Raw genomic sequence first — 23,084 nt, forward strand, 5'->3', positions numbered from 1 at the left:
AAACAAATTTTGGTCCAAAATTTAACAAAACGTCATACTATACTATGTCGTCCAAAATTGAACAACGTTTTTTTGGGGCGTTTTTGCCTTTTTAACGGATAGTATAGTAGAGAGAGGAGGGGAATGACATGAAGGAAAAACCGCTGGGTGTGGGATTTGAACCAGGGTTGTCTATAGCAAGAACTATAGCCTCAACACATGGGGCAGGTTGGGTGCTCTACCATCTGAGCTAAACACAACGTCTTATCATACTATGTCGTCGATCTAAATCTCATACTACACTATTTCGTCCAAAATCTGACCAATTTTTTGAAAAATAATTTTGGTCCAAAATTTGACAAAAACGTCATACTATACTATGTCGTCCAAAATCAGATTTTTTTTTTTGAAATTTTATTTTTACCCCAAAATGTGACCAAAACGTCATACTAAACTATGTCGTCGACCTCAATCTCATACTACACTATTATGTCCAAAATCTGACCATTTTTTGAAAAAAGAATTTTGGTCCAAAATTTGACAAAAACGTCATACTATATACTATGTCGTCCAAAATCAGACATTTTTTTAGAAATTTTATTTTTAGCCCAAAATGTGACCAAAACGTCATACTCAACTATGTCGTCGACCTCAATCTCATACTACACTATTATGTCCAAAATCTGACTATTTTATTGAAAGAAAAATGTTGGTCCAAAATTTGACAAAAACGTCATACTATACTATGTCGTCCAAAATCAGAATTTTTTTTAGAAATTTTATTTTTAGCCCAAAATGTGACCAAAACGTCATACTATACTATGTCGTCGACTTCAATGTCATACTACACTATTTTATCCAAAATCTGACAATTTTTTGAAAAAAAACATTTGGGTCCAAAATTTGACTAAAACGTCATACTATACTATGTCGTTCAAAATCAGGATTTTTTTTTGAAATGTTATTTTTAGCCCAAAATGTGACCAAAACGTCATACTAAACTATGTCGTCAACCTCAGTCTCATACTACACTGTTATGTCCAAAATCTGACCATTTTTTTGAAAAAAAGTATTTTGGTCCAAAATTTAACAAAAACGTCATACTATACTATGTCGTCCAAAATCTGAATTTTTTTTTTTAGCCCAAAATGTGACCAAAACGTCATACTATACCATGTCGTCGACCTCAATGTCATACTACACTACTTCGTCCAAAATCTGACCAGTTTTTTTGAAAAAAAAATGTTGGTCCAAAATTTGACAAAAACGTCATACTACACTATTTCGTCCAAAATCTGACAATTTTTTGAAAAAAAAGGTTTTGGTCCACAATTTGACAAAAATGTCATACTATACTATGTCTTTCAAAATCAGATATTTTTTTTTTAAATTTAATTTTTAGCCCAAAATGTGACCAAAACGTCACACTTAACTATATCGTCGACCTCAATCTCATACTACACTATTATGTCTAAAATCGGACCATTTTTTTGAGAAAAAAATTTGGGTTCAAAATTGAACAAAAACGTCATACCTATGTCGTCCAAAATCTGATTTTTTTTTTTTTAGCCCAAAATGTGACCAAAACGTCATACTATACCATGTCGTCGACCTCAATGTCATACTACACTATTTCGTCCAAAATCTGACCATTTTATTGAAAAAAAAAGTTTTCGTCCAAAATTTGACAAAAACGTCATACTATACTATGTCGTCGACTTCAATGTCATACTACACTATTTTGTCCAAAATCTGACCATTTAAAAAAAAAAAAAATTTGGGTCCAAAATTTGACAAAAACGTCATACTATACTATGTCGTCCAAAATCAGAATTAATTTTTTTTGAAATTTTATTTCTAGCCCAAAATGTGACCAAAACGTCATATTAAACTATGTCGTCGACCTCAATCTCATACGACACTATTATGTCCAAAATCTGACAATTTTTTTGAAAAACAAATTTTGGTCCAAAATTTAACAAAACGTAATACTATACTATGTCGTCCAAAATTGAACAACGTTTTTTTGGGGCGTTTTTGCCTTTTTAACGGATAGTATAGTAGAGAGAGGAGGGGAATGACATGAAGGAAAAACCGCTGGGTGTGGGATTTGAACCAGGGTTGTCTATAGCAAGAACTATAGCCTCAACACATGGGGCAGGTTGGGTGCTCTACCATCTGAGCTAAACACAACGTCTTATCATACTATGTCGTCGATCTAAATCTCATACTACACTATTTCGTCCAAAATCTGACCAATTTTTTGAAAAATAATTTTGGTCCAAAATTTGACAAAAACGTCATACTATACTATGTCGTCCAAAATCAGATTTTTTTTTTTGAAATTTTATTTTTACCCCAAAATGTGACCAAAACGTCATAATAAACTATGTCGTCGACCTCAATCTCATACTACACTATTATGTCCAAAATCTGACCATTTTTTGAAAAAAGAATTTTGGTCCAAAATTTGACAAAAACGTCATACTATATACTATGTCGTCCAAAATCAGACATTTTTTTAGAAATTTTATTTTTAGCCCAAAATGTGACCAAAACGTCATACTCAACTATGTCGTCGACCTCAATCTCATACTACACAATTATGTCCAAAATCTGACTATTTTATTGAAAGAAAAATGTTGGTCCAAAATTTGACAAAAACGTCATACTATACTATGTCGTCCAAAATCAGAATTTTTTTTAGAAATTTTATTTTTAGCCCAAAATGTGACCAAAACGTCATACTATACTATGTTGTCGACTTCAATGTCATACTACACTATTTCATCCAAAATCTGTCAATTTTTTGAAAAAAAAAATTGGGTCCAAAATTTGACAAAAACGTCATACTATACTATGTCGTTCAAAATCAGGTCTTTTTTTGAAATGTTATTTTTAGCCCAAAATGTGACCAAAACGTCATACTAAACGATGTCGTCAACCTCAGTCTCATACTACACTGTTATGTCCAAAATCTGACCATTTTTTTGAAAAAAAGTATTTTGGTCCAAAATGTAACAAAAACGTCATACTATACTATGTCGTCCAAAATCTGATTTTTTTTTTTTTAGCCCAAAATGTGACCAAAACGTCATACTATACCATGTCGTCGACCTCAATGTCATACTACACTACTTCGTCCAAAATCTGACCAGTTTTTTTGAAAAAGAAATGTTGGTCCAAAATTTGACAAAAACGTCATACTACACTATTTCGTCCAAAATCTGAAAATTTTTTGAAAAAAAAGGTTTTGGTCCACAATTTGACAAAAATGTCATACTATACTATGTCTTTCAAAATCAGATTTTTTTTTTTAAATTTAATTTTTAGCCCAAAATGTGACCAAAACGTCACACTTAACTATATCGTCGACCTCAATCTCATACTACACTATTATGTCTAAAATCGGACCATTTTTTTGAGAAAAAAATTTGGGTCCAAAATTGAACAAAAACGTCATACCTATGTCGTCCAAAATCTGATTTTTTTTTTTTTAGCCCAAAATGTGACCAAAACGTCATACTATACCATGTCGTCGACCTCAATGTCATACTACACTATTTCGTCCAAAATCTGACCATTTTATTGAAAAAAAAAGTTTTCGTCCAAAATTGGACAAAAACGTCATACTATACTATGTCGTCGACTTCAATGTCATACTACACTATTTTGTCCAAAATCTGACCATTTAAAAAAAAAAAAATTTGGGTCCAAAATTGGACAAAAACGTCATACTATACTATGTCGTCGACTTCAATGTCATACTACACTATTTTGTCCAAAATCTGACCATTTAAAAAAAAAAAAATTTGGGTCCAAAATTTGACAAAAACGTCATACTATACTATGTCGTCCAAAATCAGAATTAATTTTTTTTTAAATTTTATTTCTAGCCCAAAATGTGACCAAAACGTCATATTAAACTATGTCGTCGACCTCAATCTCATACGACACTATTATGTCCAAAATCTGACAATTTTTTTGAAAAACAAATTTTGTTCCAAAATTTAACAAAAACGTCATACTATACTATGTCGTCTAAATTTGAACAACGTTTTTTTGGGGCGTTTTTGCCTTTTTAACGGATAGTATAGTAGAAAGAGGAGGGAGAGAGGTGGGGAATGACATGAAGGAAAAACCGCTGGGTGTGGGATTTGAACCAGGATTGTCTATAGCAAGGACTATAGCCTCAACACATGGAGCAGGTTGGGTGCTCTACCATCTGAGCTTAACACAATGTCTTATCACACTATTGTCGTCGACCTAAATCTCATACTACACTATTTCGTCCAAAATCTGACCAATTTTTTGAAAAAGAATTTTGGTCCAAAATTTGACAAAAACGTCATACTATACTATGTCGTCCAAAATCAGATTTTTTTTTTTGAAATTTTATTTTTACCCCAAAATGTGACCAAAACGTCATACTAAACTATGTCGTCGACCTCAATCTCATACTACACTATTATGTCCAAAATCTGACCATTTTTTGAAAAAAGAATTTTGGTCCAAAATTTGACAAAAACGTCATACTATATACTATGTCGTCCAAAATCAGACATTTTTTTAGAAATTTTATTTTTAGCCCAAAATGTGACCAAAACGTCATACTAAACTATGTCATCGACCTCAATCTCATACTACACTATTATGTCCAAAATCTGACTATTTTTTTGAAAAAAAAATGTTGGTCCAAAATTTAACAAAAACGTTATACTATACTATGTTGTCCAAAATCAGAAATTTTTATTGACATTTTTTTTTTTTACATAAATGTGACCAAAACGTCATACTATACTATGTCGTCGACCTCAGTGTCATACTACATTATTTCGTCCAAAATCTGACGAATTTTTTGAAAAAAAAATGTTGGTCCAAAATTTGACAAAAACGTCATACTATACTATGTCGTCCAAAATCAGAATTTTTTTTAAGAGATTTTATTTTTAACCCAAAATGTGACCAAAACGTCATACTATACTATGTCGTCGACTTCAATGTCATACTACACTATTTCATCCAAAATCTGACGATTAAAAAAAAAAAAAAAAATTGGGTCCAAAATTTGACAAAAACGTCATACTATACTATGTCGTCCAAAATCTGAATTTTTTTTTTTAGCCCAAAATGTGACCAAAACGTCATACTATACCATGTCGTCGACCTCAATGTCATACTACACTACTTCGTCCAAAATCTGACCAGTTTTTTTGAAAAATAAGATTTTGGTCCTCAATTTGACAAAAACGTCATACTATACTATGTCTTTCAAAATCAGAATTTTTTTTTTAAATTTAATTTTTAGCCCAAAATGTGACCAAAACGTCACACTTAACTATATCGTCGACCTCAATCTTATACTACACTATTATGTCTAAAATCGGACCATTTTTTTGAGAAAAAAATTTGGGTCCAAAATTGAACAAAAACGTCATACCTATGTCGTTCAAAATCGGATTTTTTTTTTTTTGCCCAAAATGTGACCAAAACGTCATACTATACCATGTCGTCGACCTCAATGTCATACTACACTATTTTGTCCAAAATCTGACCATTTTATTGAAAAAAAAAGTTTTCGTCCAAAATTTGACAAAAACGTCATACTATACTATGTCGTCGACTTCAATGTCATACTACACTATTTTGTCCAAAATCTGACCATTTAAAAAAAAAAAAAATTTGGGTCCAAAATTTGACCAAAACGTCATACTATACTATGTCGTCCAAAATCAGAATTATTTTTTTTTGAAATTTTATTTCTACCCCAAAATGTGACCAAAACGTCATACTAAACTATGTCGTGGACCTCAATCTCATACTACACTATTATGTCCAAAATCTGACCATTTTTTGAAAAAAGAATTTTGGTCCAAAATTTGACAAAAACGTCATACTATATACTATGTCGTCCAAAATCAGACATTTTTTTTTAATTTTATTTTTAGCCCAAAATGTGACCAAAACGTCATACTATACTATGTCGTCGACCTCAGTGTCATACTACATTATTTCGTCCAAAATCTGAAGAATTTATTGAAATAAAAAGTTTTCGTCCAAAATTTGACAAAAACGTCATACTATACTATGTCGTCGACCTCAATCTCATACTACACTATTATGTCCAAAATCTGACTATTTTTTTGAAAAAAAAATGTTGGTCCAAAATTTAACAAAAACGTTATACTATACTATGTTGTCCAAAATCAGAAATTTTTATTGACATTTTTTTTTTTTACATAAATGTGACCAAAACGTCATACTATACTATGTCGTCGACCTCAGTGTCATACTACATTATTTCGTCCAAAATCTGAAGAATTTATTGAAATAAAAAGTTTTCGTCCAAAATTTGACAAAAACGTCATACTATACTATGTCGTCGACCTCAATCTCATACTACACTATTATGTCCAAAATCTGACTATTTTTTTGAAAAAAAAATGTTGGTCCAAAATTTAACAAAAACGTCATACTATACTATGTCGTCCTAAATCAGATTTTTTTTTAGAAATTTTATTTTTAGCCCAAAATGTGAACAAAACGTCATACTATACTATGTTGTCGACTTCAATGTCATACTACACTATTTCATCCAAAATCTGACAATTTTTTGAAAAAAAAATTTGGGTCCAAAATTTGACAAAAACGTCATACTATACTATGTCGTTCAAAATCAGGATTTTTTTTTTAAATGTTATTTTTAGCCCAAAATGTGACCAAAACGTCATACTAAACTATGTCGTCAACCTCAATCTCATACTACACTGTTATGTCCAAAATCTGACCATTTTTTTGAAAAAAAGAATTTTGGTCCAAAATTTAACAAAAACGTCATACCTATGTCGTTCAAAATCTGAATTTTTTTTTTTTAGCCCAAAATGTGACCAAAACGTCATCCTATACCATGTCGTCGACCTCAATGTCATACTACACTACTTCGTCCAAAATCTGACCAGTTTTTTTGAAAAAAAAATGTTGGTCCAAAATTTGACAAAAACGTCATACTACACTATTTCGTCCAAAATCTGACAATTTTTTGAAAAAAAAGATTTTGGTCCTCAATTTGACAAAAATGTCATACTATACTATGTCTTTCAAAATCAGAATTTTTTTTTTAAATTTAATTTTTAGCCCAAAATGTGACCAAAACGTCACACTTAACTATATCGTCGACCTCAATCTTATACTACACTATTATGTCTAAAATCGGACCATTTTTTTGAGAAAAAAATTTGGGTCCAAAATTGAACAAAAACGTCATACCTATGTCGTCCAAAATCTGATTTTTTTTTTTTTAGCCCAAAATGTGACCAAAACGTCATACTATACCATGTCGTCGACCTCAATGTCATACTACACTATTTCGTCCAAAATCTGACCATTTTATTGAAAAAAAAAGTTTTCGTCCAAAATTTGACAAAAACGTCATACTATACTATGTCGTCGACTTCAATGTCATACTACACTATTTTGTCCAAAATCTGACCATTTAAAAAAAAAAAAATTTGGGTCCAAAATTTGACAAAAACGTCATACTATACTATGTCGTCCAAAATCAGAATTAATTTTTTTTGAAATTTTATTTCTAGCCCAAAATGTGACCAAAACGTCATATTAAACTATGTCGTCGACCTCAATCTCATACGACACTATTATGTCCAAAATCTGACAATTTTTTTGAAAAACAAATTTTGTTCCAAAATTTAACAAAAACGTCATACTATACTATGTCTTCTAAATTTGAACAACGTTTTTTTGGGGCGTTTTTGCCTTTTTAACGGATAGTATAGTAGAAAGAGGAGGGAGAGAGGTGGGGAATGACATGAAGGAAAAACCGCTGGGTGTGGGATTTGAACCAGGATTGTCTATAGCAAGGACTATAGCCTCAACACATGGAGCAGGTTGGGTGCTCTACCATCTGAGCTTAACACAATGTCTTATCACACTATTGTCGTCGACCTAAATCTCATACTACACTATTTCGTCCAAAATCTGACCAATTTTTTGAAAAAGAATTTTGGTCCAAAATTTGACAAAAACGTCATACTATACTATGTCGTCCAAAATCAGATTTTTTTTTTTGAAATTTTATTTTTACCCCAAAATGTGACCAAAACGTCATACTAAACTATGTCGTCGACCTCAATCTCATACTACACTATTATGTCCAAAATCTGACCATTTTTTGAAAAAAGAATTTTGGTCCAAAATTTGACAAAAACGTCATACTATATACTATGTCGTCCAAAATCAGACATTTTTTTAGAAATTTTATTTTTAGCCCAAAATGTGACCAAAACGTCATACTAAACTATGTCATCGACCTCAATCTCATACTACACTATTATGTCCAAAATCTGACTATTTTTTTGAAAAAAAAATGTTGGTCCAAAATTTAACAAAAACGTTATACTATACTATGTTGTCCAAAATCAGAAATTTTTATTGACATTTTTTTTTTTTACATAAATGTGACCAAAACGTCATACTATACTATGTCGTCGACCTCAGTGTCATACTACATTATTTCGTCCAAAATCTGACGAATTTTTTGAAAAAAAAATGTTGGTCCAAAATTTGACAAAAACGTCATACTATACTATGTCGTCCAAAATCAGAATTTTTTTTAAGAGATTTTATTTTTAGCCCAAAATGTGACCAAAACGTCATACTATACTATGTCGTCGACTTCAATGTCATACTACACTATTTCATCCAAAATCTGACAATTAAAAAAAAAAAAAAAAATTGGGTCCAAAATTTGACAAAAACGTCATACTATACTATGTCGTCCAAAATCTGAATTTTTTTTTTTTAGCCCAAAATGTGACCAAAACGTCATACTATACCATGTCGTCGACCTCAATGTCATACTACACTACTTCGTCCAAAATCTGACCAGTTTTTTTGAAAAATAAGATTTTGGTCCTCAATTTGACAAAAACGTCATACTATACTATGTCTTTCAAAATCAGAATTTTTTTTTTAAATTTAATTTTTAGCCCAAAATGTGACCAAAACGTCACACTTAACTATATCGTCGACCTCAATCTTATACTACACTATTATGTCTAAAATCGGACCATTTTTTTGAGAAAAAAATTTGGGTCCAAAATTGAACAAAAACGTCATACCTATGTCGTTCAAAATCTGATTTTTTTTTTTTTGCCCAAAATGTGACCAAAACGTCATACTATACCATGTCATCGACCTCAATGTCATACTACACTATTTTGTCCAAAATCTGACCATTTTATTGAAAAAAAAAGTTTTCGTCCAAATTTGACAAAAACGTCATACTATACTATGTCGTCGACTTCAATGTCATACTACACTATTTTGTCCAAAATCTGACCATTTAAAAAAAAAAAAATTTGGGTCCAAAATTTGACCAAAACGTCATACTATACTATGTCGTCCAAAATCAGAATTATTTTTTTTTGAAATTTTATTTCTACCCCAAAATGTGACCAAAACGTCATACTAAACTATGTCGTCGACCTCAATCTCATACTACACTATTATGTCCAAAATCTGACCATTTTTTGAAAAAAGAATTTTGGTCCAAAATTTGACAAAAACGTCATACTATATACTATGTCGTCCAAAATCAGACATTTTTTTTGAAATTTTATTTTTAGCCCAAAATGTGACCAAAACGTCATACTAAACTATGTCGTCGACCTCAATCTCATACTACACTATTATGTCCAAAATCTGACTATTTTTTTGAAAAAAAAATGTTGGTCCAAAATTTAACAAAAACGTCATACTATACCATGTTGTCCAAAATCAGAAATTTTTATTGACATTTTTTTTTTTACATAAATGTGACCAAAACGTCATACTATACTATGTCGTCGACCTCAGTGTCATACTACATTATTTCGTCCAAAATCTGAAGAATTTTTTGAAAAATAAATGTTGGTCCAAAATGTGACCAAAACGTCATACTAAACTATGTCGTCGACCTCAATCTCATACTACACTATTATGTCCAAAATCTGACTATTTTTTTGAAAAAAAAATGTTGGTCCAAAATTTAACAAAAACGTCATACTATACTATGTCGTCCTAAATCATATTTTTTTTTAGAAATTTTATTTTTAGCCCAAAATGTGACCAAAACGTCATACTATACTATGTCGTCGACTTCAATGTCATACTACACTATTTCATCCAAAATCTGACAATTTTTTGAAAAAAAAATTTGGGTCCAAAATTTGACAAAAACGTCATACTACACTATTTCGTCCAAAATCTGACAATTTTTTGAAAAAAAAAATTTAGTCCAAAACTTGACAAAAACATCATACTATACTATGTCGTCCAAAATCTGAAATTTTTGTTGAAAACATGTTGTTCAAAATTTGACCAAAAAGTCATAGGTTAGTATGTCGTTTAAAATTTGACCAAAAAGTCATTGGTTAGTATGTCGTCCAAATTTTTACTAAAAAGTCATATTTTAGTTTGTCGTTCCAAAATTTGACCAAAAGTTCATAGGTTAGTATGTCGTCCCAGATTTGACAAAAAAAATCATATTTATTTAAAAATAAAGCAAAACAACAACAACAATCAAACAGAAGCTTGTGGATGGTTTGTCATCACTAGCGTCGCTTCTCATACAGAATATATAAATGAGCTTGTTGTAAAAATAGTAGACTGCGTACAACTGAAATTTTGGGATACAAAAGTAAAAACCTCTGTATTGCTGTATCTATCAGGTGTGTAAAGAGAAGCATCGCTTTGAGAGGCTGATGGATTACTTCCGCAGTGAGGAGGGAAACATCGACTTCATGGTGAGGCAAGCTTATGTCTGTTAGACATAATATATTATTTCTGTTTCGGGTTTACACATGTCTATTCATCAAAAACATTTGGATCTAAATCTGGCGCTTCATTGGTCCAGGTTGCTTGCATGCAGTTCATCAACATTGTTGTCCATTCAGTTGAGGACATGAACTTCAGAGTCCATCTGCAGTATGAATTCACCAAGCTGGGCCTGGATGAGTACCTGGAGGTAAAGAGAAAAGATGCTGCTGGTCAAACCTGACTGTTTCATATGACTGATTCTGATTCACTTTCTCCACATGTCAGAAATGTAAACACACGGAGAGTGACAAGCTGTCGGTGCAGATCCAGGCCTACCTGGATAACGTGTTTGACGTGGGTGGTCTGCTGGAAGATGCAGAGACCAAGAATGCAGCACTGGAGAAGGTGGACGAGCTGGAGGAGCACCTGTCTCATGTAAGTGCACTGCCTGGTTTGGACCACCAACACTGCTCTCTGGTCCCATTTATGGGATTGTTGTGGTTCAGCAGCTATGTAGTTAAACGTGGCTGTTTCTACGTGGTAATTAGAAATCTACTCTGTGTTTGCGTTTCGCGAGTGGTTCACTTTAATGACGGGGTGCAGCGCGTTGGAAAATGTTGTGCATAAAACAATCTCAATATTGTTCTTTCTGTTGGCTGGTTCTTTCTGTGCAGTTGCCTTTGTATCCCACGCTGCTTTGCAAGGGCCTTCTTCGCATGGAAAGGTCGTAGGCAGCCCTGACATCACTTGAGGAATTTCATAACAAACTCTGTTCTCAGTAGTCATGAATGCTGGGGGAGGATTAGGGTGAACATTACCCATGAATTCCTACAAAACACGTGTAATCTGGTCCAAATCGAAATGTTATATCATCCTCTTGCTGTGTCATGCTGCTGCATATATCTTATTTCTTATTGATGATGCCCAGTGTGTATAGAGCGCGTCAGAGGGAATGGATCTGGAAGAGGCGTCTGGGCTGTCGATCAGTTCACAAGCCTCTCATCTCTCTGTCGCTTTCATCGTTGTCTTTTCCAGGTGACGGAAAAGCTGCTGGAGGTTGAGAATGAAACAATGATGAAGGTAGCCGATCTGGAGAAAGTGCTCCTTCAGAAGGACAAGGACCTGCATGCAATACGGGTAATCTGCCGCATGCTGTTTTCATAGCAAAGATCCATTTCATGATCCATTTCATATGCCTGTAGTTGCTGTGATAGCAAATTAGGTGGGCAGGTAACAGGATGTTTCTTTGGGCCGTGCAGTCATTGTGTTGTGCTCTTTATCGCCCTCTGGTGACTCCTTAGGAGACGTACGAGTCAACCAACACGCAGGTCAACACCCTCAGGAGGGTGATCAAGGAGAAGGATGCTGCCTTCCAGAGGCACTTCAACATCGAGAGGAGGCTGCTGGAGCTTGAGCAGCAAGGCACCATTCGTTTGCACAAGAAACCTGATGGGGACATTGCAATTGAGCCTCTTGGTGTGGGTGGTGGAGGAGGAGGAGGAGGTGGAGGTGGTGGTGGTGGCGTTGGTGGTGGCAGCCTTGGGATCCCCCTGGGTGACATTGGGCAGCTGTCTCTGGGTCCAACAACAGCGTCGACAGAACTTGGAGGACCAGACACCAGTTTACCACCAGCCAGTGAAGCTCCTCCTCCCCCTCCCCCACCACCACCACCACCTCCTCCTCCTCCCCTGCCCTTTGCCACAGGTGAGAGATCATGAGTAACAATGACTATGTCTGGTGACACATACATATGAAAGTTGACTCACTTAGAGCACAGCGTCTCAGCGGAGATCTATTTTAATTTGCATGTTAATTCGTGCCAAATCAGGTGATGGGTCACAGCTGTGCTCTTCTAACCCAGACAGGAAGAGGAAACAAAGGCTTGTTTCCTGCGTGCATGTGTGCATGCAGTTCATGTCAGTCTTTTGCAGTAGCTGTCTTTATAAGAACTTTTATTAAAATAGCAAATACTTTAAAAAATTGTATATGGAAGATGATACACAAGAAAGTTTCTGAAAATAAAACATAGGGTTTACAAAGTGTATAATATTATAGATATAGAAAATAGAATGTAGGATTTAAAAAAAGTACATGTAAATGTATTTTATATAAATTAAAATGATGTAAATATTTATTTTAATATTGTCCTTTACATTAATTCCAGGCATGGGTGCACATATTCCACCACCACCGCCTCCACCTCTGCCAGATGCTTGTCCCTCTGTTATCCTTAGTTTGGGTCTATCAGGTGAGAGTCACACCTTGACACTGGAACAGTTGGACTTTCTAGCCTGCTAAAGGGAGTGCAGCAAAAATGATAACATGTATGTATTTTGCAGCTATCAGAATCAAGAGGCCCATCAAGACTAAGTTCCGCTTGCCTGTGTTTAACTGGACGGCCCTGAAGCCCAATCAGATCAACGGCACAGTCTTCAATGAGATCGATGATGAACGCGTGCTAGAGGTAAATCAGTGTTATTTATGAAGTTTAAAGCTCAGGCGTGGTGCTCCATCAGGTCTGTGTGGGCGTGGTTTGGTCATATTGGATTGACAGCGTTGGTTGGCAACATGAGCTACAAACTCACCAGCTGTCATGTCATATTGTGTCAAGATAATATTTCTGAATCCTGCTCTGCATTTGCGCTTTTCCTACTGAGCCCTTACCCACATAAGATCAATGAGAAGAGCCCAGAGAAACAAATGACATAGAAATACTTGTGAAAACTGCTCCAAAAAAATCAAGTCAGTGTGCAGTTTCCCTCTAAAAAGAATGTAGTTGTGACTGTTGCAGACCAGGTACTAAATAAGGTGAATAAAATAATAAATTTGACTTAAGTGAAGATAATGAAGATGATGATGATGATGATGATGATGATGATGATGATGATGATACATACAATAAAGAGAGTTCAGGTGACTTTTAATGATACATTCAGAATATTGCTCTCATGATCCTAAGATGGATAAGTGCTCGTCATATGTTTGTCACCAGTAATATTCCCACTTTTCATGCTGTGTTGAAGAGTTGTACATATACATGTATGAGTTGATCCAGCAAATTTAGTCATAATCACCTTAATGGAACATCGACACAGATGCCTGTATATGCTGTCATCTTTCTAGTCTTTTACTTTCACAGGAGCCATGTGTCTGAAAAAAAAAAAAAAAAGAATGAAATTACTGTCAGTAAGAAGTAGAATAATAAGTTGACTGTCCCCTTTCCTGCAGGAACTTGATGTAGAGCGGTTTGAGGAGCTCTTTAAGACCAGAGCCCAGGGTCCTATTGTGGATCTGGCCTGCACAAAGAGCAAAGTTGCCCAAAAGACAGTAAACAAAGTCACCCTCCTGGATGCCAACCGCTCCAAAAACTTAGCCATCACACTGCGAAAGGCCAACAAGTCCACAGAGGAAATCTGCAAAGCAATCGAGAAGTATATGCTTTAATCATTAACGTGTTTGTTGTGTTTTAAACACAGACAGGATAGAGCAAGCGACTGATATTCATTGTGTTTTCTCAGGTTTGACCTCAAGACTTTACCTGTTGACTTTGTGGAGTGCCTGATGCGCTTCCTGCCCACAGAGGCCGAGGTCAAGGTGCTGCGCCAGTACGAGCGCGAGCGGCGTCCACTGGACCAGCTCGCCGAGGAGGATCGCTTCATGTTGTTTTTCAGTAAGATTGAGAGACTCACGCAGAGGATGAACATCATCACCTTTGTCGGCAACTTTGCGGACAACGTCAACATGCTCACGCCGCAGCTCAACGCTATCATTGCTGCGTCAGGATCAGTTAAATCTTCTCCAAAGATGAAGAGAATGCTTGAGGTAAGAGGTGTTGATTTGTGGTACTTTTATACAAGTGAAATTTGAGTTGCACATTTATTCTTCTGTCTGGTTTACTCATAGATCATCTTAGCTCTGGGCAATTACATGAATAGCAGCAAGCGAGGCTGCGTTTATGGCTTCAAATTACAAAGTCTTGATCTGGTGAGTAAAACCTCCGAGAGAATTTGATTGCAGATCTTCATTAGCGACTCACTGTTTTATTGCAACACTTCTTTTTGATGATAATGCCATTTATTTTGCCACACAGCTGCTGGACACTAAGTCTACAGACAGAAAAATGACGTTGCTCCACTACATTGCCCTAATTGTGAAGGAGAAATACCCTGAACTGGCCAACTTCTACAATGAATTGCACTTTGTGGATAAAGCCGGTGCAGGTGAGTTCACAACAAATTATTTCAGTAACAATGTCTGGTATTTTTACTTCACAATAAACTGTTTTCTGTGTTGACTGTGTGTGAAGTATCTTTGGAAAACGTGCTGCTGGATGTTCGAGAACTGGGCAAAGGCATGGACCTGATCCGGAGAGAGTGCAGTCTCCATGACCACTCGGTGCTCAAAGGCTTTGTCCAGGCCAGCGATACACAGCTGGACAAGTTGCAGAAGGACGCGAAGACGGCAGAGGTATCATCTAAACCTCAAAGTATTCAAAGCATTCTCTGGGGAAAAACTGAAAATAGACACAAAGCAGAACGTCTAACCACCCTGCAGCTCACTCACTCACCTCTAACACACAGAATGAAATCATAAATTCTTACTCCACAGTGTTTACAAACATTACTCCCACTGTCCTTCCCAATTCTAGGAAGCCTTCAACAATGTGGTGAACTACTTTGGAGAGAGTGCCAAGACGACTCCGCCCTCAGTGTTTTTCCCTGTGTTCGTGCGCTTCATCAAAGCCTACAAGGTGAGGACACCGAGCAGAGGTAAAGTCTTGTATCTCTTCTCACTTCTTTTTTTTACTGACACGGCGCAGCTTTCTCTTGTGCTGCTCAGTTGGGAAGGTCCTCGGTTTGTCTTACAGAGGCAGCATGGCAGACCTTTGGCTGCCTATGTGCCACAGGACGTGGCGCATACTGCGAGGCCAAATAACAGGAAAGGCCAGCTGGGTCTGACTCTAGAGCTGCAGCTGTGGTGTTTAGACTGGATCTCCCCCCCCCTTCTTCCCTCCTCCCTTCTTACTCCGGGACAGCCTCGCCCTGCCCCACCACACTGCACATTTCCTGAGATTGTTCTCGGTTTGGATTTATGGGACCTGCTCAAGGAAACGTGCAGCACAAGGCTTTTTGTGTGCATCCGAGTGCTTATGTGTGCGTCTATAAAAGAAACTGTTAATAGTGAGATAAATCAACACTGATTGTGTACTTGAACATGAAGCTGAAATCAGTGGTTTTGCATATGGGAAACAACTGGTTGTAGCATTCACTGTAGCTTTAAATCTAGCGTGGGTGTGTTTGTTCGTGTTTGAAATGAGGAAGCGCTTGTTTGGAATGTTTGGCTTCATTAATCAAAGTGTGGATTTATTTCTTGTCAAAGACCGGTCGCCTTTATCTCTGCTCAACAGGACGCAGTGGGAGACAACGAACAGAGGAAGAAGCAGGAGGAAGCGATGAGAGAAAAGTTAATGGCTCAGGAGGCTAAACAGCATGACCCTAAGGTACAGTCCAAGTCCAGTCCCTATCAAATGTTTACTCGCTGCTAAATAAAGTTTTGTGCCGTGGTTACAAATATTCTTTTTCCGCTGCTTTAGGTCCAGGCCCAGAAGAAGAGACAGCAGCAGCACGAGCTGATCGCAGAGCTGCGTAAGAGGCAAGCCAAAGACCACCGGCCGGTGTACGAGGGCAAGGATGGCACTATTGAGGACATCATCACAGGTGGGACAGACAGCACCCATGTGGGTGCCAGCAGCCCCGGTCGCCCCAGGCCGAGGATGACTGTGGTCATTCACTGCTCAGCTCCTTTGAACTGCACCTTATGCTACGTTGTCCAGACACAAGCACACGCTGAGGGCAGCACGTAGCGGTTCAGCAGCCGCGAGCTATTCCACAATGCACAAATCCACAATGTCTCGTTAGTTCTGAAATACAAAACGACATAAAGCTGAGACGCACAGATAGTTCGGAGCAAATTCCAATTCCTATCTTAACCCTCAATCTCAACCCTTAATCTTAACTGGCCCTCAAAACCAAGTGTTGAGGGTTATTTTGTCACTTAGAAATGGGACACCCCTTAAATGCAGATACATCTTCAGACTGTAGGGGGCAGAATAACGCGAAAGCTGCGTCCAGTCTGTCAACTCCAAATAAGAAGAAGAAGAACACATTTACGTCATCCGTACTTGTCGCTTGTCCGCAGCGGCCGGCTATTGACAAAAGATAGGAAAATAAAAAATAAATGTTACGCAACAATGACGTAAGTAATTCATAAAATGGGCCTAAACTAAGATAATACAATGGTTTTCATAATTTTTATATTTCTATTAATAAAGAAAATACTTATTTGTAGAGTACTCGTTTTGCGGCTTTCGGCGCCATCTTTGTTCTGTCAAAACACGCAATGCATTCTGGGTAGCCCTTGCTCCCAAGGGTTTTCTTGGAAAATCTCAATATTGAGGGCGACACAGCCCTTAAACTTGCCCCTCAACTTAATTTCTCTGAGACTCGGGACAGCACTTTTGAGATTGAGGGTTAAGCAAGGAATTGGAATTCACCCCAAGATTCTAGTTGTACAAGAAATTCTCTATTGAGTTTGTTAATAGCATCTTTCTTTTGTGATTCTAGTGTTTTTTTTAATTTATAAGGAAAAATAAATGATGATGAAACTAATTGGGGACTAAATAAGTAGGAGTTGCCATTTTAAAATCCTACACACATATTCACTTTAATGAAACAGTATCTACAGCCTCAGGAAAACAACAGTGATCAATTCTTGTTTGTCAATACTATAAATGTTGAATCAATGTCATTTAAGTGATGTTAATAATGCTTCTATGACACTACTCTCACAGCTGTAACAGCTTATTATGCAGCTGATGCTTTTCCAAGCGTCAAACTCAGTGTGTCCTAATCCCATTAAACCCCCCCGAGGCTTGTGCAAAGGTCTGTGTTATGAGAAGCACAGCTCCACTCCACACTCATTGTCGTCTCCTGAATGAAATATGACGGTGGTCCAGTGTCCCTGACCCCCCCGCCCCCCCTCACCTCACCCAGGAGGCAGTGACTCAGATGTGACATGTTTTTTCTTCCTCCCCCACCTCCCCCAGTATTGAAGAGCGTGCCCTTCACAGCCCGCACTGCTAAACGCGGCTCACGGTTCTTCTGTGAAGCCAACCTTTGTGACGACGCCAACTGCTAGCCCTCCCCCCTAACGCCAAGGTTGTCCAGGTGTCTCTCGTGCGCCTCTTGACCACTGTGCATGCAGCATGCCCCCCCCCCCCCCCCCAAACCCAACCCTTACCATTACAAATATTGTGAACTAACATGGGCCATTATTGGTTTGTTTATGTGTTCTACTACTAGAAGACTCCTATCAGGCGTTTGGTGATAGGAGTCAGCCAAACCTCTTTGCCTGCCTGAAAAAGAAGTTGTTCTGAGTGTCGGCATATTTTCTGCGTGAAAAGTAATGTTGATACACAAAGTGCAATCATATGCGACTGTCATTAAATGATCAAGTCAGAGCATCATGCATGATACTTTAAAAAAAAGAAAAAGAAAAAAAAAAAGGCTGTGCATTATTATTTCTTTGAAGAAGCTGAAGTCAACGATAAAGAGGTTTGGCTCATTTACTGGTTTCATCAGCGATGCTTTGTCCCATGACACTAACATGTTTGGTGTTGGTTTCTTTCCGGCTAACATGTGACTCTTCTTTCCTCCACCACCACTCTTCATTCTACCCTTTCAGCCGAAAAGAAGATTAATGACAGTATTTCCCACTCCTAACAGAGGGTAAGGAAGGTAGACTGGCTGAACGCCGGCCCGCTTGGCCTTCCAGCTCCTGTGTGCTGCTACAGTGATGTCAGCTGCTTCAGCTATAGCGCTTTGGTTGTAAACAGAGAAGGATGCTTTTACATCAGTGAAATTTGCTTCATCTGACAAAAAAAAAAATCATGAAAATAATGAGAAGTAAATACGAAGCGAGCTGCAGTATGTTCAAACGAGATCAATTCAGCATTGAAATGCAATTAAAACACAATAATCAGTCATCTAATTTGCAACTCGGTCATGATCCCCCTGCAGTATTTTCAAGACATAATTTTTCAACTGTCATCATCATCATCATCATCATCACCATCCTCACACCCTCCTATTACATGTTGCATGTTGTCCAGTGTTGATTCACTTGTCACCTGTCAACGACGTCCGTCATGTGTTTTGTCTCTGCTAACTGTCAAACACAGTGAACAGTTGTTTGGTCAACAGGCTCTCAATCACACACACACACACACACACACACACACACACACACACACACACACACACACACACACACACACACACACACATTCTTGTACTTGCTGCATACTGAGGACTGGGTTGCTGACAAAGTGAGGACCAGCATTTTCACTTTATAAATCAACACAATTACAAATATCTACTTCATGAATGACATCTATAAAGAACTACTGGTTGCAGTACCATAAAATGTCTGCAGGTGGAGCCCCAGAGTAAAAAGGGCTGGAAAACATTTTTTTTAATTATTATTATAATTTTTTGGTCCAAAGTTTTACAAAAATATGTCAACCAAAATTAAAAAAAAAAAATTTACCGAAAGATTTTGGTCCAAAATTTGACCAAAAGATTTTGGTCCAAAATTTGACCAAAAGTTTTTGGTCCAAAATTTGACAAAAACATCTTACTTATACTATGTTGAGCAAAATTTTAACAAATCTTTGACAAAAAAATGTTGGTCCAAAATTTGACAAAAAAAACATTGGTCCAAAATTTGACAAAAAAAAATTGGTCCAAAATTTGGTCCAAAATTTGACAATAAAAAAATTGGTCCAAAATTTGACAAAAAAAATTTGGTCCAAAATTTAACAAAAAAAAAAAATTGGTCCAAAATTTGACCAAAAACATTTTGATCCAAAATTTGACCCAAAAATATTTTGGTCCAAAATTTGACAAAAACGTCATACTATTGCGTCCAAAATGTGGGAAAAAAATTTGGACAAATTGAGTATAGCATGTTATAGCAACCTAGGGAAGTGATTTCAATGAAAACAAAGTGAGGACCAGCCAAAATGTCCTCACTCCGTAAAAATGACCTCACTTTGTTGTTCACTCAAGAACGCACACACACACACACACACACACACACACACACACACACGCACACGCACACGCACACACACACACACACACACACACACACACACACACACACACATCTCCACGATTGCTTCAGACACTCGAAGAAGAGCTTGTTGACCATCGTATTGCAACTACAATAATGTTACGTCATGTTCTGTTTTGTTCTGCTGCATTATTAGCGCTAAAAGTTGCCATAAATGCATTTCCAAAGCTTTTAATTTCACTGTTTTGTGCGTCACTGCCATCAGCTGAAATACAAGGTTCTGGAAGTGCGTCATTCAATGTTTAGTCTGCATTGTTTATGCTGTTTTTTTTGTTGTTTTTTTGTCTAATACACAGTTGCCAAACCTTAACTGCAGAAGTTATTGCAGAATTGTTTACTGTAATGTAGTACAACTTACACTCATGTGGCAGTTTATTAGGTACACCTAGTTTTTAGGTGTTAGTATTTGACTTTACAGTCGTAGAATTTGGTCGTACGTACTAAATTATACAAAGACGTGTATAAACATGTAGAATCGAGGTTTAGCACGTGTACCTGGTGAACTGGCAGCCGAGTGTATGTTCACTTCATTTATAGCTGTACAACAGTTTAAGACATTTTAAACTCTGGTGACCTCTGGGTCCTCTAACATGTGTGCCCCCCCCCCCCTCCACCCCCTTGTCTCTCACCCCTTTCTCCATACCTACTCACAGATCTTCGAAACCAGCCCTTCCTGCGAGCTGATGCATTGATCCGGAGTGGTTGGAAGAGACCCTAAACCACTTATTCTTCACTTATACCCTCTCCCCATTATAACCCTCCTCCCTGTGTCCTGATGGTTCATCTCAACCCTGAGGCTGCAGGTTACAAAGACTCTAAAGGGAGGACAGGACAGAGCCCTTGTTTTAGCTGGTGTAATTTATTTATTTATGGAGGCCCTGAACCGCCACTTTAAGTGAGCAGGCACCAGTGTCGAAAAAGCACAGAGGGCCCACTCCTCTCCCGCTGCAAGTATAAGACTTTCCCCTTCTTTCTGTTGGTAGTGAAAGTGAAATCAGATGGAGCACGACTGCAAACATACAGGTGAGGCGACTTCACTGGCAAACGGCAAAGCAGGAGAAACGGTGCTTTCACACCAAAAAAAAAAAAAGAAAGAAAAAGAAAGGGTGGATGTGTGGATGTTATTCCCAAGACCATTAATTTCCTCAGCTTATGCAGTCATAGCAGGACTTAGACTGGGAGGCAGCCAAGGGAAGATGCCAACAATGCTGCTGGGATATTTTCCTCCAAACGGCGGAGAAATCTTCTTCGCACGTTCAATCAAGACTTATCACAGACGATGGTTTAATTAATATGAGTTCAATCATGTAATCTCAGAGGAAACTGGTTCCTCTGCGACAAAGCTAGCCAAACCAAACCTTATTGAATGTCTCATGTTTTGCTTCGCAAAGTGCCTTTTTCTGTGTTAACAGTGTTCTCATTGGTCAGCCATACGTTTCTTTTTTTTTTAAAGATTGTATTTTTATTGCCTCGTACGTCTTAACAGTAGCCTTATAATACTGACAATAACGTGAAATAAAAGTGACATTTTCCAGATTCAAAAGGCACACAGCAACGGAAGGTTAAGGGGAATAATGATTTTACGACTGCTCGATTATTAACTAATCTGTATCTTCCTTCATTACATCTGACATGAGTGACTGACATGTTTCGGTGCCTTGGTTCAAATACTTGCTTTGACGACACTTTGTGTCACACCTGAAGTGACATTTGCAAAGTGACAAATGTATGGAGAGGACTCCACGTGGACTGCTGTCGAAAAAGGGCTCAGATGAACATTAACCTGCTATAGATGATGTGGTGATAGATGAAGGATGTTTCTGTATTTTCTATTTCAGAGAACTGCAGCCTGTGTTTTAATGCAACAATGGCACAAAGGGAGCGATACTCTGTACACTACTTTAATTTGGCTTATGCTGTTTAAGACACTATTCTTTAAGTGGACATTTACATTTATGTATATTGAAATAAAAATAAAAAACCTTTAGAGGAAATGATCCGTGATCTATTGACTGAAAGATGACACTTTCGTCTTAATAAATAAGTTGAGTTATCTAACTATATAAAAATAAAAGACTGTTTTTACAGTACATGAGTTTTTAAAAGCAAAAGCCTGGTGGTCTTTCTTGATCAAGCAACATTCACACAACTGTTTTGCTACATGTTTTATTTTTAAAGCCTTTTTAGGATAGCCGATGTTAAAAAATCTGATTAACTCCAGCAAGAAATAATAAACAACTGCGTTTCCTTTCCATCTCTCCAAAATGACAGACCGAGCCACTGTATATTTCTACTATAAAAAATCCATTTAATTTCTTATATCAAAAAAGAAATAAAATTATAACAAAAACAATCAGAACCACAAGTATCCATGTGGGTTTAGCCACTAAAAAAAATCTCCAACTGAAAAAAAAAAGATTGTTTTAATTTACATGGAGAGGTGAAATTCTAATAGATCAGGATGTTTTAAAAAAAAAATGTCATCAATACTGTCATTAAGTGTATGTAAAAGACTTGTTTCCTTTAGGAAGGATGAGTGAGAGCACCATGCAGTGATATGGCAGGTATGGCTGAGAAGAAGCTCAGTTAAAAGCAGTTTGGTGAGCGGTGAGACACAGAGCAACACTGTGAGGACTTCAAACCAGGCTGACAGACAGACGGGTGGTTAGCGTTAGCAGCAAGGCAATGGAATTAACAAAGGAATGCTTATCAGGAAGATAATCGGTCTCCTTACTGGGAATGCACTTAACAATGAGCATTAACCTAAATTACATGTTCATGTAATTACATACAAAGCAAAACAAAAAAACAACAAAAAAGAAAAACAAACCTCCCACAGAAATACGTACCATTGAACGTGTTCCCTGGCTTTCTTGAAAGTACATTTACAATGAAAAGACAAGGACCAAAAAGCTCAATGTTACCATTCTCAGTTAATTATTCATTGCAGATTGTTGTTTTTTTTCAGTGATGACTGGAAATTCACAGAAGCTTGTCGTCACTCCCCCCAAAAAAGAGAACTTTCTACAACAGTTTCAGAGCAAAATCTGGCTTCTGTCCAGAGTGTCCTGCAGTAGAGGCTAAACCAAGGCCAC

General features: G+C 36.9%; 1 protein-coding gene across 1 annotated transcript in view; it reads left to right on the forward strand.

The window, feature by feature from the left end:
- fmnl3 (formin-like 3) overlaps window positions 1–22,006 on the forward strand; it is a 48,951-nt gene extending 26,945 nt beyond the window's left edge. Inside the window, exons 10-26 of the mRNA XM_083894791.1 lie at window positions 10,707–10,781; window positions 10,892–11,002; window positions 11,080–11,229; window positions 11,830–11,931; window positions 12,096–12,498; window positions 12,959–13,042; window positions 13,134–13,258; window positions 14,023–14,225; window positions 14,313–14,616; window positions 14,698–14,778; window positions 14,885–15,014; window positions 15,101–15,261; window positions 15,443–15,544; window positions 16,202–16,294; window positions 16,388–16,511; window positions 17,900–18,011; window positions 20,643–22,006. Coding sequence (XP_083750917.1) covers window positions 10,707–10,781; window positions 10,892–11,002; window positions 11,080–11,229; window positions 11,830–11,931; window positions 12,096–12,498; window positions 12,959–13,042; window positions 13,134–13,258; window positions 14,023–14,225; window positions 14,313–14,616; window positions 14,698–14,778; window positions 14,885–15,014; window positions 15,101–15,261; window positions 15,443–15,544; window positions 16,202–16,294; window positions 16,388–16,511; window positions 17,900–17,991 — 2,340 coding nt within the window. The 3' untranslated portion in view covers window positions 17,992–18,011; window positions 20,643–22,006. The remainder of the gene's footprint in view (window positions 1–10,706; window positions 10,782–10,891; window positions 11,003–11,079; window positions 11,230–11,829; window positions 11,932–12,095; window positions 12,499–12,958; window positions 13,043–13,133; window positions 13,259–14,022; window positions 14,226–14,312; window positions 14,617–14,697; window positions 14,779–14,884; window positions 15,015–15,100; window positions 15,262–15,442; window positions 15,545–16,201; window positions 16,295–16,387; window positions 16,512–17,899; window positions 18,012–20,642) is intronic.
- The last annotated feature ends 1,078 nt before the right edge of the window (window positions 22,007–23,084 follow it).

The sequence above is a fragment of the Microchirus variegatus genome (genome assembly GCF_963457635.1).
Source record: "Microchirus variegatus genome assembly, chromosome: 9".
Taxonomy (NCBI): Eukaryota; Metazoa; Chordata; class Actinopteri; order Pleuronectiformes; family Soleidae; genus Microchirus; species Microchirus variegatus.